This window comes from Pempheris klunzingeri, chromosome 21 (genome assembly GCF_042242105.1).
Source record: "Pempheris klunzingeri isolate RE-2024b chromosome 21, fPemKlu1.hap1, whole genome shotgun sequence".
Classification (NCBI taxonomy): Eukaryota; Metazoa; Chordata; class Actinopteri; order Acropomatiformes; family Pempheridae; genus Pempheris; species Pempheris klunzingeri.
The window spans coordinates 18,030,743-18,047,772 of NC_092032.1; the positions used below are offsets into that span (position 1 = coordinate 18,030,743).

General features: G+C 38.8%; 1 protein-coding gene across 1 annotated transcript in view; it reads right to left on the reverse strand.

Annotated features, from left to right (window-relative positions):
* Positions 1-17,030, reverse strand: part of LOC139220783 (cadherin-18) — a 54,631-nt gene that overhangs the window by 36,054 nt on the left and 1,547 nt on the right. The window contains exons 2-3 of the mRNA XM_070852626.1: positions 7,043-7,337; positions 3,168-3,287 (exon numbers count right to left, since the gene is read on the reverse strand). Coding sequence (XP_070708727.1) covers positions 3,168-3,287; positions 7,043-7,337 — 415 coding nt within the window. The remainder of the gene's footprint in view (positions 1-3,167; positions 3,288-7,042; positions 7,338-17,030) is intronic.

A 17,030-nucleotide genomic window follows, 5' to 3' on the forward strand; every position in this document is an offset into this window, starting at 1 on the left:
CCCCTCAGGCCTTCCATCGTTATCAGATGTATCAGTTATATTTCTGTCTTTATAAATTCTGTGTCATGCTCATTTATTTCTTCAGTGAAGTAAATCTAATCCTAAACTCCTATCTCTCCTTTTTAGCATGCCGCATGACGCCATCATAGATACATCAATTACAATTTTACATCCATGATTGAATCTTATTTCCAGTGGAGGCAAGCAGCTTGCCTTAATGCTGTTCTCTGAGTTAATTAGTAAGTTAAGAAATATGAAGTCAGTGCCATTTTATATTGAGTCATAACTTCTCTGTCAGTTAGTTGTGAAATTTGCCTCTGGTTTGGTCATTGGTGACTGATTGTCTGGTGTAGTGTCGGACAAAACACCTGAAAATGTGGCAAACATTTCTATTTATCTGTCTGTGTTTGTTATGGATGATACAGTTTAGCAATGTCATAGTTTGGTTGTCACAATGTGAAAACCTTGTGCTTCACCAAATCTTATGATAGTTTTACTTTGCAGATCTTGTCTTGATGAACATGAATGATCGTGTTTGATGTCTTTGCATCTCTCGGATGCCTAAATTAATCTTAGACTCGCTGATATGGATCTACAGGATCGGCAAGAAAAGGTGTGAGGTCGTAAGCTATTTTAGTCTGGTTTTTCTTTTGTTCAGTCAGAAATCTGTCTAAATTTAGGTGTGGTACCATAATTTGCTAATTTCAAAGTAAAGATATTTAAAGTGATTATGTTTGAAGACAGTTCACTTCATATGACATGAGCATCTTCATTGTATATGAATAGCATTGTATTTGTGTTCAGCCACTGAAATCCCTAGCCATTAGCAGGAGTTTTGTCCCCCCAATTGCAGCATTGAACAAACTGTCGCGGTGACAATGTCGTATGCTGGGATGTATGAATGTATCTATGGGGTCCACATTGTCTTCATCTGTATGCCACTGTGTTTCTATGTTGAACTTGTAGTTAAAACAAATATCCTTCCAGGATAATAACGAGTAAATCAAAATCTGCAGTTCTTTATTAGGGTTTTTACGATGGTAACAAAACTTTTCATCTATATCAAGAAGCAATTCTAATGCCAACTGCAAAAGTGAGATTGTGTATAAGGTACAATAACTTAAAGGGGTCACTGAAACGAGTTTACACATGAATGCAAGCTCACTCGATGCAACCCTAATTAATAGCTATAGAGTGGTAATACAGCCAAGTCTTCACATATTGTAGCAATACAGGCTGATTTCCTTTAGTGTTATCCAGGGCATTGATATACAGTATCTTAATTCTGCTGCAAGGCATCACAAATACTTAATGGAATATTTGTTGAAAGCTTTAGTTTACAATCCATAAAAAATGTACTGTCCACGCAGTCAGGCAGATCTGTCATTTCAGTCACTGGTGTGTTTGACATGATCAAACCACTAAACCTGGGAGAAGAAACAAGAAGTTGCTTGCTGAGGATTTGGGTCAAGTCTGAGACGATCCTTTGGGGATTCCTTCAGCACCATATGTGCAGGCCAAATGCTATCATTACCCCCTGTCCTTAAACGATCTTTTCTTCTACCTCATGGGTCTTGTAAAATCTGTCACTGCTGTATCAGGCCACCAGACCAAGGTCAAATGGGAAGAGGTGGATTTGTCCATGTGTGTGCGCTCACATGTGTCCGTTCTTCTAACCCTTCTAATAATATATGACTCCCCAATGATGGTGTCCGTGCACTTTAAGCATGGTTTGGAGCCAGGTACATGTGGTTATGAGGTGTAAGTAAGCTACTGCACTGTGAGACTGATGCAGGAGCAGCTTCAGCTCCCCAGTGTGGTTCTCAAACGTGGCAGCTTGCCAACACAACTGCTTTAAGACCTGGGCTTAGCATATTAAAGATTACATGCAAATGCTACTCTCTCCATGTGCACATTTTCCACTGACCGCTGGAGTTCCTTGTCCTAATTTGCGGGAGAAGGGTGGTTTGCCAGTGGCGAAAACAACAGCCAACTTGTATAAATTAATACGAGTGGGTGGAAAAGTACTGTGCAAAGAGTGCAGCTGGCTAGGCCTTCAATCATGTCCCTACTCCTCTGCACGCCCCACGCTGAATTACAATGTAGACAAAATGCAGAGTCAGCTCAAGCAAAACAAGCCATCTGATGTTTCCAACAACACTCTGCATATGGAAACACGAAAGAAAATCACTGTAGAATAATCATTCTTCCAGTCAAAATGTGATAACGTGATTTAAATAGATTTCAACTACAATAATGTTCAGTTGATAGAACAAAGTATGTGGCGTTCTGCGAAAAAGCCCAGTTTTCTTTCTTGCTTCAGCCTCACCACACTGAAAATGAAATTGCTCCATCAATCCTCACTGCCTTCTCCCATGAGGGAAAGTCAAAATATTCAGTGATTCATTTGTGTTGCTCGTTCAGCAAAGAATTCATGTTTTACATGGGCGGCATAGTCTCAAAGGGGCCAATAGTTGTACCAAACAGCAATGAATCAATTCATAGATGGATTGTTGTTCACATTAACCAACAGCAGCAGCAGAGCCGAGCATGCAAAACTTCAGACACGCGCACGTACACACTCTTTTGTGAGACAGTGGGCTATCAGACATAAACGGACATGCGCTCGCTCACAACAAAACATTTTTCAAATCACATAAAAGTTACATTTCTTGCACTTTAAAAGGTTTATTAACATTTAATAGATTCTAGCAGAAGCCTCTCAGACAAAAAAATGGACTCTGAAAAGACTGAGTACTGCCTGTTGAGGCTTTTTAGCTCCTTTCAAAAGGTAGGAAACAATGGCTTTCTGAAGGCATCTCCACAATTGTCTCCTTTGACCCTTGAAGAGTTAGTTATGGCCCACAAAGAGTGGATTGCGTGCTCAACAATATAGCAGTTGTATCTGTCGTCCATAACTCTATTGTGTGCTGTAGGTTTTATGATGTCAGATGTGCTGCAATAACAGAACATGATGTTCCCTGTAAGGAGCGTATGGTGCACAGATTTCACAGCATGATATACACATCACTTTAGGTCACTTCAGGAGATCAACAAGAGAGATTAGAATCAAGTTATTACTCTCATTTATAGTTATAGTATGCTCTCAAGAGTCTCTGTACTTGCATTGTCTGAGCATTTTTCCCAAGCATGCAGTAATACCACACCTGTTTTGGGGTCGACAGAGAAATATGGCTGTCCTTGTAGGATACTGTAGACTATTCTGGCACTGTTTCCATAGGTGGGATCGTCGGCATCAGTTGCTGTGACTTGCAACACAGAAGTGCCTAAAAAAGAACACAGCAAAATTATTTCTTGAAAATTACTGTCTCAAAGGTTCTCAGATGAAAATGCAAGTATAATTGATGTGATTTAACTTTGCAATGGCAACGTGTCTGGTGCCTTTAGATCCGAGATGAATTGATGTGCATAAAACCTTGACATATGATAGTACATTTAGAAAGACAGGGATAGTTAAAATGCTGGACACTTCCTCAAAAAAAGAAGAGCTGAAACATACTGATTGAGCTTTCTTTAGCAACTTGCTAACTGGCTACCACTACTGTATGTAAAAAGATACAATTATCAGTACAAAAATTAACTGTCTATAAAATATAACAGAGTAATCGTATAGAAATACATTCACTTATTCAGATGCATAGTTGCACAAAAGCTGACTGCAGTGTGTGTGTGTGTGTGAGTTGTTACAAATGAAAGTTAAATTGCTTTTTCAGGAATTTATTTTAAACCTTGAAAGGAATGGTCTTAGTTTTCAATAGTTTTTCACTGCAGAAGATGACAGAAACAAAGACACATGATTAGAAAACTTAGAGGGATGGCTCATGATTTGCGCTGTTTTCAGTGTAAAAGCCCTTGTGGTTCAATTTAACACTTGAAGTGTTGCTCAAACAGCATTACAGGGTTCATTAAGCCATTAAATTGCATGATGAGTGCATTGTAATTGCATCACAAGCTACTATAATACATTAGTATATGTAAGAATCAAAGTTTGATTGTGTTAAAAGACATATGATAGGATACATCCCAGGGCCTGTAAATCTCCTTGACACTTGCTCTATTATTTTCCTCTGAGAATTAAACTTAATTAAACAAGTGAAACTCACTCCACTGTGTCTCACCAGATTTTCTTGGAAACCTAAAAGAGCAGAGTGAAATGCCACCCATAATGAACCATACTCTCCACAGTATGCTTGGGCACTCTGAATCCCTGTCAACCTTGCAGCCAAAATTGCACTGGGACTTATTTGGACTTAATCAATTCTGGGATTGCTTTGGAAGCTGAGCCAGTTCTAAATCATCTGTCTAGGAAAATGTATTAGTTCACATAATTTAATTGCTGAACCTTGAATTGTTCTGTGCTAATGGCTTAAGTAAAGCAAAATGCTCATCTGTGACCTTGTATAACTGTTACTACTGTACAGAGTTGTGAAGAATTTGGCTGTAAACTGGTACAGTACACCTTTATCACATATATGTATTTATATTATATATACATGTTTATCTTCCAGGTTTTTCAAACTGTGGATTCCTATTATTGCATAGTCTGACTGATAATGCACTCATTACAAGCTCCTAAAAGACAGTACAATATGTTTAAAGCTATTAAGGTGATGAGAGCTACATTAAAATGAACTATGGCTGAAACTACTCAAATAGTGAGCTCTCAATAGGTGCTATGCATGAGCTGAACATTAAATTTAAATATCAGTTTCGTAAATCCAAATCCCAAACCCGGTTTTAAGATCACAAAAACTTTTTGTAATGTTACTGTGTGGCATTTAATAGAGGGCTGCCATCAGGTACAGGAATTGATTGATTTGGAATTTGAAAGCAAGTACATTTCATAAAACATGGCACATATGGGGGAGTCAAACAAACCTAGTTTGTGTTTTGTGATGGATAGCAGCATCTCCTGGAAACAACATTGGAAAGAGTCAAGTGTGGGAAAATAAATCAAAAATATGTGCTCAGTCCTTTCTATGTAACCCTTAATGTCTGTTTTGTAGTGTTTATAAAGGGCTCGACACTTACCCATGTGTGCAAATCTGCTCAATTTCTGTACGTTGTTTCCAATTATGCTCATTTAATTATGACGATTCCTCTGCCTTTGTGTTTTGAGACCACCATGACACAGGGATTTTCCCCAAAGTGAAATGGTCGACTGGAATGCAGAGCTACTATCTCCAGCATGCCCATTTACAGACATCTCAACTGGGAGATATACAGTAGCAGGAAATTGATATTGTTTTCATCCCGCACTCTCAAAATATGACGATTGGAAGAGTGAATGGTTCGAAACAGTAACGTTGGACTACCTGGCACATGCCCAGCTAATCAATTTAGACAGGAAAAAGGAACATCACAACCAATTAGCTGCCACACTCCCAGACAGCCCCTTCCTGCACATGGGAGCACCAGTATTGACAAATGCTGGGGGATTAGTGCTCTGGAGTGTGAGGACAGTTGATTGTTACAGCCGATTTGACGCAGCAGACACCGAACCGAAGAGGAATTACTTTAATGGACATCAGCAAAAGAGGGGGCGGGAAAAAAAGCCTAATTATTTTCCCCTTCACAGTCCTTGATTTCCTCCCTTGGGTCATCAATGGTGATTGATTCTTTTTGTGCAACCGATGATGAAGTTTGCAGTGAACATTGAAACTTTAAAATGAGTAATCTCGTTAGAACTAAACGAAGGATGCCAATACACAGATTACTGCTGCAAGTATACCCTCATTCAAAGATAAAGACTACAGCAAGTCATCGGAATCATTTCAGGCAGGATTTAAGACTTACAGTAGCAAAAGCACCTTCAACTAAACTAAACCTAAAAATATAATGTTCAATACACGTTAATATACATTATCCTTAAGGCAAAGCATAAGAACATATAGTGCAGCACCCTCACAGGAAATTAAGACATGTACTTGACACTTCCAGCAGAGAAACAAATATACTGACTAGCAAAGTTGTATGTGTGTCAAGTGTGTCTGTTCGTGAATATTCATGGACGGAGCCATGAAGATATTGACTGTTTATAAAGGGGGCGCCGACAGGTCTATCGGGGTTTGCATATTTAATCAATTGTGCACATTTCCATCTTCTTGCTGCAAGAAACTGATGAAGCTGTTCATTTTCTTTTCTGCGATGCTTTTTTCTAATAAGTATTTCTGCTTCTTTTCAACAACTGGAGGGATTATTTTAGACTGACAGATATAAATGGAATGTTTTCAACAAACTGTCAGCGTCACAAATTCACTATCATATAGTATATTTACAGCGAGATCGCTCTGACAGCAGCTTGGCCACCCTTTAGACAGCCTCCACATATGTTTTGAAGCGGTGCTGTGAAATATTTGAGCACCGTACTTTTGAGCTATTGTGCTGTGAGGCAGAATCCACTGGACTGAGAAAAGGGTGGCTTTTGTTCACCAGAGCTAAAAACAGAACGGTACAATAAAGAAATAAAAAATAGATGTTTGCCACATGATGCTGGGCATACGAGGAGCTGCTGTCTCAGAGGAGGGTGGATAGAGGCTTTTCTCTACTCTATGATGTGGAGGACTCCAGTCTCGATGGCGGGGATTGCTATGGAGGCATTATTGAGTGCTTTACAAAGACCTGCCCACCCGGGAAACCATCACAGCAATAAGAAAACAAAGATGAAAAAGAGGACTCGGCTGGCTTACAGAAGATCAAACATTCTGGAGAACATTATCACTGAGAGGACAAACCGGAATGCTGCATGGGGCAATAACATGTTTGATCGTGGGTCTTCATACTAATACCATCTTTTAAACCAACTTGGAGCAGTACGTGGTCATGAGTCTATTTGAACATAAACAACATTAAGCGGACTTGCTGTAATACTTTTTTTTTCTTTCCTGCAGAGATAAAGGCATTATAAACACGAAAATATGTAAACAGCAAATAAATAACACTCAAGTTCTGATTTTTTTTCATCTGCTGACAGTAAAGAGCAATCATTTGAAGGTCCAGTTTATTTTGCAGTGCTACTCACCCACTTCAGACATCTCAGGCACTGTAGCTACAAAGGGTCCATCTGGAAATTTGGGTGCATTGTCATTGATGTCTTGTACTTTGATGATGAATTCCGACTTTGGTTCCAGGGCCTCCTCTGTGTTGCGGTCCAAGGCTTGTGCATGCAGGACATAATGTGTTTTCCTTTCACGATCCAGGCTCTTAGTGGCATGAATATCTCCTGTCACTTCGTCGATGATAAATATAGTCCCAGCTCCTTCCCCGCTCAGAATGTACCTGACGGATCCATCGCCTTTATCTGAGTTTGAGTGAAGCTGCAAGGAAAAAACAGACAGTGTGTTAATACAGAGAATAGAATGTTGCCAACACCATACCTCTTAGGGTTGCTTTTGATTCAGTTTTAAAATATGATTCATGGTTTTAAGATTGTCATTGGCCACAGTGCACTGCCGGAGAAATGCACGAAGAGGGAATTCAACCGCTCTGATCATTAGTGCTAAAACAATTGGTTAATTAATTCAATTAGTAAATTAACATAGTTATAACGGAATACCAAACATGATCTAATTCCAGCTTCTCCAATGTGAAGATTCTCAGTTTTACATCTGAACACTGAATGTCTTTGGATTTGGACTGACAAAACCAGAAAACTGGAAATGCTACCTTGGAATTGTGTTTGCATTTTTCACTATTATTTGACGTTCTTTAGATTACTATTTGAGAAAATAATCAACAAAACAATTGCAATATTGTTGAAAAATGTCAGTAGATGCAGCCCTTGTACATGTGCCGGCACTGGGGTTATAAGAATGAATTACACACCTAAACCACCACACTTTGATATAATCTCTACCGAGCCCATTGGAAAGCAGACACACTTTATATATCAGTAACCTTTGCAACATTACTGCACTGCATGGTGGCCCTCCAGCCCATGTTTCATCTTCAGAAAACTCCCAACATCTATCTCAGACACTACATTATTCAATATTCCCCTCTCAGGCTTGACTATACCGGAGACCCGAAGAAATGCATCTTTAGAGATTAAAGTTTTGGGGGGAATCCTTACAAGACTGTTAAAGATGGAAGAGCGCTGCTTCTTTCTCACCACGAGAGAGAGAGGAATAAGAGAAGACCAAGCCTCATGTTCAGCCATAATTGACACCAAGAGGATTAAGACTTTCATGCCAATTGCTCAGCTGGGTTGTGGTCTTAGACTATAGAAATATATTTTACAATACGAATACATTTCAAAACCAGGGCACTACAGTAACATCATTATTTAAACAATTTCATTTTCATCCATGAATAAAACATAGGTGTTAAGAAACACTGACTTGTTTTTTTTTTTTTTTTTTGCTTTTTCGCCTCAGGGAAATATCACAGCTCAACATAACAGAACTATCAATTTTCATTGTGCATTGGCAACGCTTTACATACTAGTGGTACTGGTGGTATTTTTATATTTCATATTTGTAGATGCACATCAATGAGCTGTGAACAATCTTTGAATTCCAGAGCGCACCTCACGTTTTTTCTCAAACCAGATATATTCAACTCTTTGGAGAACATAAGACGCACACACTCACCAATAAATAATTCATGTTATGTATGTAAGGAGATAATGTTAGTCTGCCTCACATGAAAATATATATACATAGTCCATAATCTGTTTGCAAAGTATTGAAATGTAGAGAAAAAAATAGCAAACAATGTAAAAAATGGCATAAAAAGCGACTTAAACTTGGAAGTGAAAGATCTCAATTACAACTATTAAAACAGTTCAATACAAATTAGCAGCTCTGTCACTCAGCAATTTGATATGTGAGTTTTCACAACAACGTCAAACACCTAACAGGGCTCCAGAGAGGCTGTGTCACCCGTAGGTGCATCAGTCAAAACAATAATAAAATGATATGTAACATTTCAAGTTAAGTAGTTAAAACTGAGCAACACACACAGACAGCAGGGGTACAGCCCAGCATCTGTGACACCCTGACTTAATATTCAAATTAAAATATGTACTCATAGTGTAATAAAGTACAACCATACAAGGCTAAATAAAAGCTAGCACACCCTCTCAAAAGCCTTTTTAGGATTCTTTTTTTTTTAACACCTAAATGAATTTCTAAATGTTCAAATTTAAATGTCTCAACACATGCTGGGGTCGGGCAATATAATCCACAGCACTACGCTGTAACATTATGTGCTTTATATGCTGTTGAATGTGTGAATGCAAAAACCTTTTTTTATTTATTTTTTTTCATGATGTCACTCAGCCCCACATCTAAAGATTTACATAATATTCGTCTGCAAAGCTTGCAAAAATAACTGACCAACCAAATGTTATGACTTTGTTGTGTAGTCATGCTTGACTTGTGCAGTCCCTGAACTGGGACACAGCTACAATGTTTTGGAGTACGGATTAGAGCTGCAAACAAGACAGTCACTTTCACAGTGACCCAAATTTAGAGACAATCAATCATAATACTGTTCAGTTTTATTTAGATCATAAAGAACTGCACCCATTATTGACCAAACTACATATCAAATCTTTTTTCTCTTGTTTTTGTTGCATAAATAATTACTATTTCAGCTAATCATCCAATGGATGATGGATGGATGAAGGATGGATTTAATTGTGTTACCTTCTAACCCCGAGTTCTGGCCAACCAGATTGTATTTTCCTGTTACGTCACAATAAATACAACCACAGAGGTACATTTAAAAGCAAGAGACTATAGTACAGACTAGTACAAAATGCACAACCATTCACTGAGACAAGTTACTTGACAAATTGAAGTGCAGCTGTCCTCAGGCCACATCTAATCAAAACCTGGACTAGCAAATAAATTACTAATTAGAAAGCTGCTGTTGATTGCAGACACTCAATGAGAGGCAACTGTCCTTTCAGTGGTAAATATCAAGCCTGTAATTAGATAAGGAGTCAAAGATCCTGTTGAATCAGGTAGTTAATCAGTTGCTAGATTGTACTAGTATGAAACACGACCTTCAAAGCAAGAAATCAGAATATGTTTACACATCAACGGCAAAGTGTGCAGGCCAGTTACTTTCCTGACACAGTTTGGCCCATTTCTACATATTTTATCATTTAAATGGAGAGAACAGGAGATATTACTTACGGCTACACCACTTCCATAACTACTACAACAATATACCTATCTCTGTCCAGCAGCATTCTACTCTAAGTCCAGCTCATAAATGAAATTACGCCTCCAGTCAGAGTGCTAATTTAGCCATTGACTTCCTTTGCAGGAGCCAATAAATCATGCTCGGCAAAGTGCAAACCAATGATGCATATGGCGAGTACTGGCTTCCAAAATCTATTGGTGATAAAAGTGTCAACAAGTTGCAGGCCATTACACAAACATCATGGGCTGAAAGTACAGCCGTTTGAGGCCAGCTGAGAGTAAGACAGCATGCGGATACTCAACATTCAAACCACAAAAGAGATACTGAGCGATAAGGATCCGTACTTGAGTCTGAGTATTTTCAGGTGTTCAGGTGTGTTGTAGCTGCTTTGAAAATCTCTCTCATCTTATATAAAAACAAATCATGGTCCATTGTGTACTAATTACATATCCTGAGTGATACATATTGTTTTCATATGTATGAGGGAGTATTGAGGGTGTATGGGTTTTTTTTTGGCTTTGAATTACCATCACTGAAAGCATGATAGCCAATTTCATGTTAATGTGTAACTTGCTAGGTTGAGCCTGTGGCTGACAGCCTGGTTTCATTATTTCCCATTCACTTCACTTCTCAAATCAAACATACACCCTTGTAATTATTTAATAATATTTGGGTATGACAGAATCCGGAGAATCCGTATCATGTTGGCGAAGAAGAAAAGATTTAATGCATTCAAAACATTCAAATAATTCCAATCAACTGCTGCCTTAACAACCAGGAACACATAGTTTTCTAACCATTAGTGACAAAAGATACAAAAGAGATGAGAAGAGGCGGAAAAGTGTCCAACTTTCTCAGACAGAGATCTCCCTCACTGTTTATGGGACAGTTTGTGTTTCACATATTTCCTTTCTTAGTCAAAGCTCATTGTACAAAACTGGTTTTGGGGCAAAGTTCTGTCACATGATTTCAAATGCAGAGCTCCATGTCTCTGCAGAGGGTACTGCTACTACCACTTTTAGCTTAAGGGTTGGAATATTTTATTTAAACTTCATTAATTCTGATCACACAGACAATTTCGTGACTACCCGCCTTAATGTAATTAGTGTCAATTTTGAGCTTAACATACATGAGCACTATATGTGGCAATCGGGAAGTGTGTGTGTGTGTGTGTGTGTGTGTGTGTGTGTGGCAGTATTGTCCAGTCCATGCAATAAATAATGAAGGTAAATTTATGGAAATCTCTAATGCACACTGACCAGTGAAGTCCATGAAACATTATGAGGAAGGTGAGACGATGACCTCTGCAACCTTGTTGTTTTGTCATCTCCCACACAAAGACTTAGAGGAATCCTTTTCCTCTCCAGGGCATCAAAACAAGGGATTGTGTTTATCTCTCTGTCTCTATGGGCGACTTTATTAAAGACTAGTGGAATAGATGACTGGCATGTGGCTGGCAGCTGGCAATGCATTTCTCGAGACTTTAAAGAGATCAACAAAGTCTGGGGCTGTAAAAGTCGCTGACAAAAACACTCCTACCTAAAGGAGAAACCTCACTTATAATTTCACTGTATGCTCAGAGGAGCAACCTGAGTGAAAGTGTATCTTCACTTCCTTTTGTCAACATGCTACGTTCCTTCACTGTTTGGGATCTGTGTGCTCATTGTGAAGAGTAGCTTTAAACTGTTTGTGCTCACAAACTAATTGGTACTAACAGCCAAACAGTCTAGCTTTAGCTCTGTTGTACCACTTGTCAGGTGTCTAAGTCAATTACAAAGAGAGGAGAGATTTAAGAAAGAAAGCAACCCTCTAACCGGGCATTTATCTGCCACTACAACATCATTTGAAATACTATTTTGTCCTCATATATTGCTGGGTAATATTGTTAAGTTAATGGGTCACAAGGGAGAGCTGTAACTTGTTATTCAGTCAGTCATTCATTTAGTCTGTCAGATTTGATGACAAATGAAAACAAATCACCAATTAGGAGTTACTAGAGCATGGAGTGAAAATTGCACCAATAAATAAAATTAAAAGGTGTAAGAAAAATGTACCAGCTCCTGTATGGCTGACACAATTATCCACATTGTATGCAATTATCTACCATATAAGCCAATGTATATTGTGTCGGTAATAACATTTCAACATGCCTTAAACATGTTTCTTCACATTTTAAACCAGATCTTTCATTACAAATGAACTAGGGCTGGTAATTACTCATTATCGATTATTTCCTCGAGTAATATCTATCCCCACTAGGGTCAATTGATTCTGAGGAGTATGATAACACTTTTCTGTCTGTTGACTGATCAATGAATCAACAAATTGTTTCAGTTTTAATGTTGGCAAGTAATTGCATTAACTAACTATTTCTAGCAGAACAGATCTTGCAACCAAACGTATACAACAAAAGAATAACTACGTACAGCAGACTATCTTATCTTGTCTCTATGAATGGATTAACACAAAGCTTGTGGCTGCAATGGATGGCCAAAAGCATAAATCTTCTGAAACAATGTGTAACCACCAATAAACCTGTTCACCCAGAGCACATAAAAGAAGATTCAAACTCTCCATTTCTGGACCAATGGAACAACATGCACGATTACAGCCTTCAGTCTTGGTTTAGACATAACCGTATTGCCAATTATTCTATTTCTGCCAATTTTTCTGCTGAACAAATATAGAGCTGACTGGCCACATGGTGCTGAGATAATCAGCCAAAATGCTTCGTAGAGGCTGCAATTCAAAAAGACATAATGCATGTGTATCTTCAGGTAGAGTCAAGACAATGACTTAATCTCCTCATGTTGGCAAACTTCAATGGAACAACATGAAATATCTACTTTTTGAACAAGTAGTACAAGACATGAAACACAGTCTTCACAATTACATAGCACCACCGACGGAGTATACGCTCTGTTGAGTGCCATCCTGATACATTATTAGGTGCCACACAGCTTGACCTTCATCTATTTTCTCTTCCCAGCTACTTCTCTCTTCTGCACTAGGTTTGTCCTTCTTTATACAAATCCGTATAATGTATGTCCCTGGTTGTATCACATTATTGGTGAATGCCCTTTGTAATGGCTTGGTTGTATTCCATTTACGGATCCACATAATGTATGTGCCTAGCTAGCTTTGTTTGGTCTCTGCTTGCATTAAAGGATGGTGCTTTACTGCTTTTCACCCATTATGGTATTACGGTGAACAAAACAACTATGTTTCTGGTGCAGGCAGAAAATGAATAAGCACAACATAAAAGTCTGCATTTGACAATTATATGAAATCCAGGATAACATTTTATACCAGGCACAGAGCTTAAAATGTCAAGATACAACCAAGGTGGCTACATTTCACCCGGTTGATCGAACGTGGATTTATCACCAAGCTTATGACACACACAAAAGGTCCTATGGGTTACTGCAGGGGAAGCACATTTGTTTACATGTACCGAGGCTACAAATAGCTGTACTTGCTTTACTACAAGCTCAGCATCTTTGATTCTGTGTGGACTTTTTGGGATTTCACAACTCTTGTAATCAGACCAATTTCATTTTACAAATATTTATTTCCCCCAGAAGGCAATTCTGGTGAAGCATTAAGAAACTTGGGAGATGTGCTTGACATGTACTGTAGAAACAATCAGGAGTAAGATTTACTTCATTACTTGATGGTGGTTCCAAAGATTTCATGAAAACTGTATTGGTTAAAGTTAACAGCAGGCCTTGTCGATGCACAAATGGGAGTTGAAGGTGGGAGCGTTTATTTCATCAACAATGTGCATGGTGAAGGGAGCTGGGGGGGTTGAAGAGCAGCAGAAATGAGCAGGCTTCGGGCCCTAGCTGATGATCAGTGCCTTGGCTTCATATTTGCAATTAGTGAAGGGGGGTGGGTTCATTTTTGATTAAATCTCAGCTCTTTTACTTCACTCAAGAGGACTTAATCACTTTTTATGTGGGCGTGCTTGATTGTCTGATTATCACCACATTTTGGCCATGCATCCTCCCAATCAACTCCTCTGAGCACCCCCTTCTCTTCAATTGATTTGTAACAGTCACAGTAAACCCTGATGATGGAGCGCCTCACTAATGACCATACATCAAGAGACAGTGATGAGGGGCGTGCTGAAGACGTGCCGTTGATGCACATCCCAGAGATCCGCCCTAATAGTTGTCCTCTGTTTTGACATCCGCGGGGAGAAAGAGAATGAATCGTTGTCTTCCCAGCAGGATGGTTGACTTCTTGATGTACAGTAATGAGATTATTAGAGTCCTGGAAGCAACTCTGACACTCATTTAATGGCTCTGCCTCTAACTGCTGCTAAAATTTCATATTTGAATGAGACAGAAATGAAACCGTCAGCAGATCAGCTTCAGAAAACATGTCTCTCCCTTGTGCTCTGTCAGTGAATGCAAATGGTTTTAGTCGCCAGCGTCTAAATGGTGCTAATATGTTTGAACTTTTTAGCCAGAGGACAGCTTACACAACACTTAAGGAATGTACATATTGATGCTATATTGCTTGCTAAGATAATTGATTTTGATCGTCATATATTGTCTATAGCTGCACCAGTCAATAATTTATATTAACAATGGTTTAAATGACTGTGTGTATTGTGGCAGGTGTCAACCCAAATCTGCAGTCATATCTTCTGCAAGGCTCTGCAAAGCTTTTTAGGGTCATTTGGCTTATTGTTTTGGATTGAGAGCAGTTTTACTACAGTTTTACTTTTAGGTTTAGGTTGGGTTCATAAGCCTCATTGCGAGATGCAGCTGTTTTCTGCAAACAAGCTACTGCTATATGCTGCCTGCCCAGCACTTAACAGCAGACAATGTTGGCAGCTAGCTGGTAACCACAGAGGAGAACTTAGCAGCTAGCAGCTGTGTCCAAATGAATTTTATTGTCACTCTTGTGCCTACTTGATAAGTAAATAGTCAACCATTAGCTAAAACATTTAGCATAGAACTTCATAGAAGCAGTAAAATGTAAATGTTATACTTATTGCTTGTTCAAATTGGCCAAAGGATTAAGGAACACATGGTTTTTGAGTATCCTTAACACGTGTATTGTTAAAAATCTTTGGTTTTATGACTGACGGTCAGATAAAATAAGCAATCCAAAGACACCACTTTCAGCTCTGGGAAATTACTATTGGTCTTTTTCACAGACATGTTTTTATGCATCTGAACACTAATTAAAATAGTACTTAATTATGAGAAAAAAAATCTGTAGCCCTACTACACTTACAAACAGATGCACTACCATAATGTGCATGTCTCACATTTCTCAGTGCTTGCTGAGAATAATTTCTGCCATTTTCTGGAGGATTTTCCTTGCAACACTACAGCATAATAATGTAACATTGGCTGTGAAATCTTCCTTGTTATTTCATCTAACACTTCACTGGTTTAACACTGAAAACATTCCATTCTGAATGCACGTATTTTCTGCAATGTGTGGGTGAAAAGCAATTTTATGTAAAAGATTCACTTCACTTTTTTTTTCTTCCAACTGTTAAGCTATTACTGTACATACAACAAGACAGTTGCCTGATTCTGTCACAGTACAATCCATTTTTAGAGGCATGAATAAAACATTTAGGCACCTTTCTTAGAGGTTGCCACTTTGCTCTGCAAATGAACACAGGATAAGACATGGGCTATTCCTCCTAGTCTGGGCTAATGCACCCATTCTGTCAAAACACAATTAGTTATTGTATATTTTAGCAGCACCCAAACACCCAATGATGGTTTGATTCAAGGATTTATGACCAAGGATCTTTTCTTTTATCCAACAGCTGCACCCTGTCCTTCAACAAAGTTACAGCACACTGAGGTTCATACTCATTCAGGATTTGGGGATTTGCATCGTCTTCTATAAATTACTATCCAGTCTGTAACCTGCCCAACTACTTCAAAGCACCACGCTGAGCTGATTGACATGAAGACATTCACACCTCCCATTGGGATAGTGGGTTGTCTCCTGTCTCGTATCTGGACAAGCCCTGTCCCCTATCAAGCATTTGCGTCTCACTCATGCACAAAGCTGTCATTTCCCAACTGCATCAGCCCCCCAGAAAGGTGTCACTGGGGATTAGAGCATACCTCAGGGGGATTAAAAATGTTCTTGACAGACTGGCCGCTTCACTTATTCCCAGAAGTCACTCTAGTCACTATGCTGTCCTTTATGTGAGAGTATTGGTAAAATGTACACGTAACATTTCTAACCGCTAGGGCCAAGTCTTTGCGATGCTTGTTTGACACTGCATATTTCTACACCCCTGATTTTCACGTTGACTATGCAATGATTAGAATTCCATCTCAGTGAGTACTATTTCACACTTCTTATCATGAAACGTCTGTTTCAAAACATTTTTTTTTTATGATAGTAATTATCGACAAAGAAAGTGTTGGCAATTCCCTGTAGTGGAACTGCTCGTTTGCTGCTTGCTAATGTCCAGAGTTTTTAATCAAGCAAAGGGAGGAAGAAAAAAGAAAAGAATACAGCGCAGTACGTGCTGGGTGCATTAATCCTCCTCCTCTCCTGTCTTTGTCTAATTAAGGGTCATTCTGTCTCATGGCCACATTAGGACACTGCACACAAGTCCCAACCCACATAATTAAATGTTTTTTTTGTGCTAACCATCTGGAGACCTCATCTCTTTAAACATGCATGTCAAATTGATTCCTTAATAATGTTTATGTTTCTTCTCAGTGCTTTATTATCATCCAGGATAAGTTGTTTATGTTTATTTTGCTTTCATCAGCGGCACCCACTACACACACACACACACACACACACACACACACACACGGAACATCAACACCCTTAAGGTAGGAGTAGAACTAGCA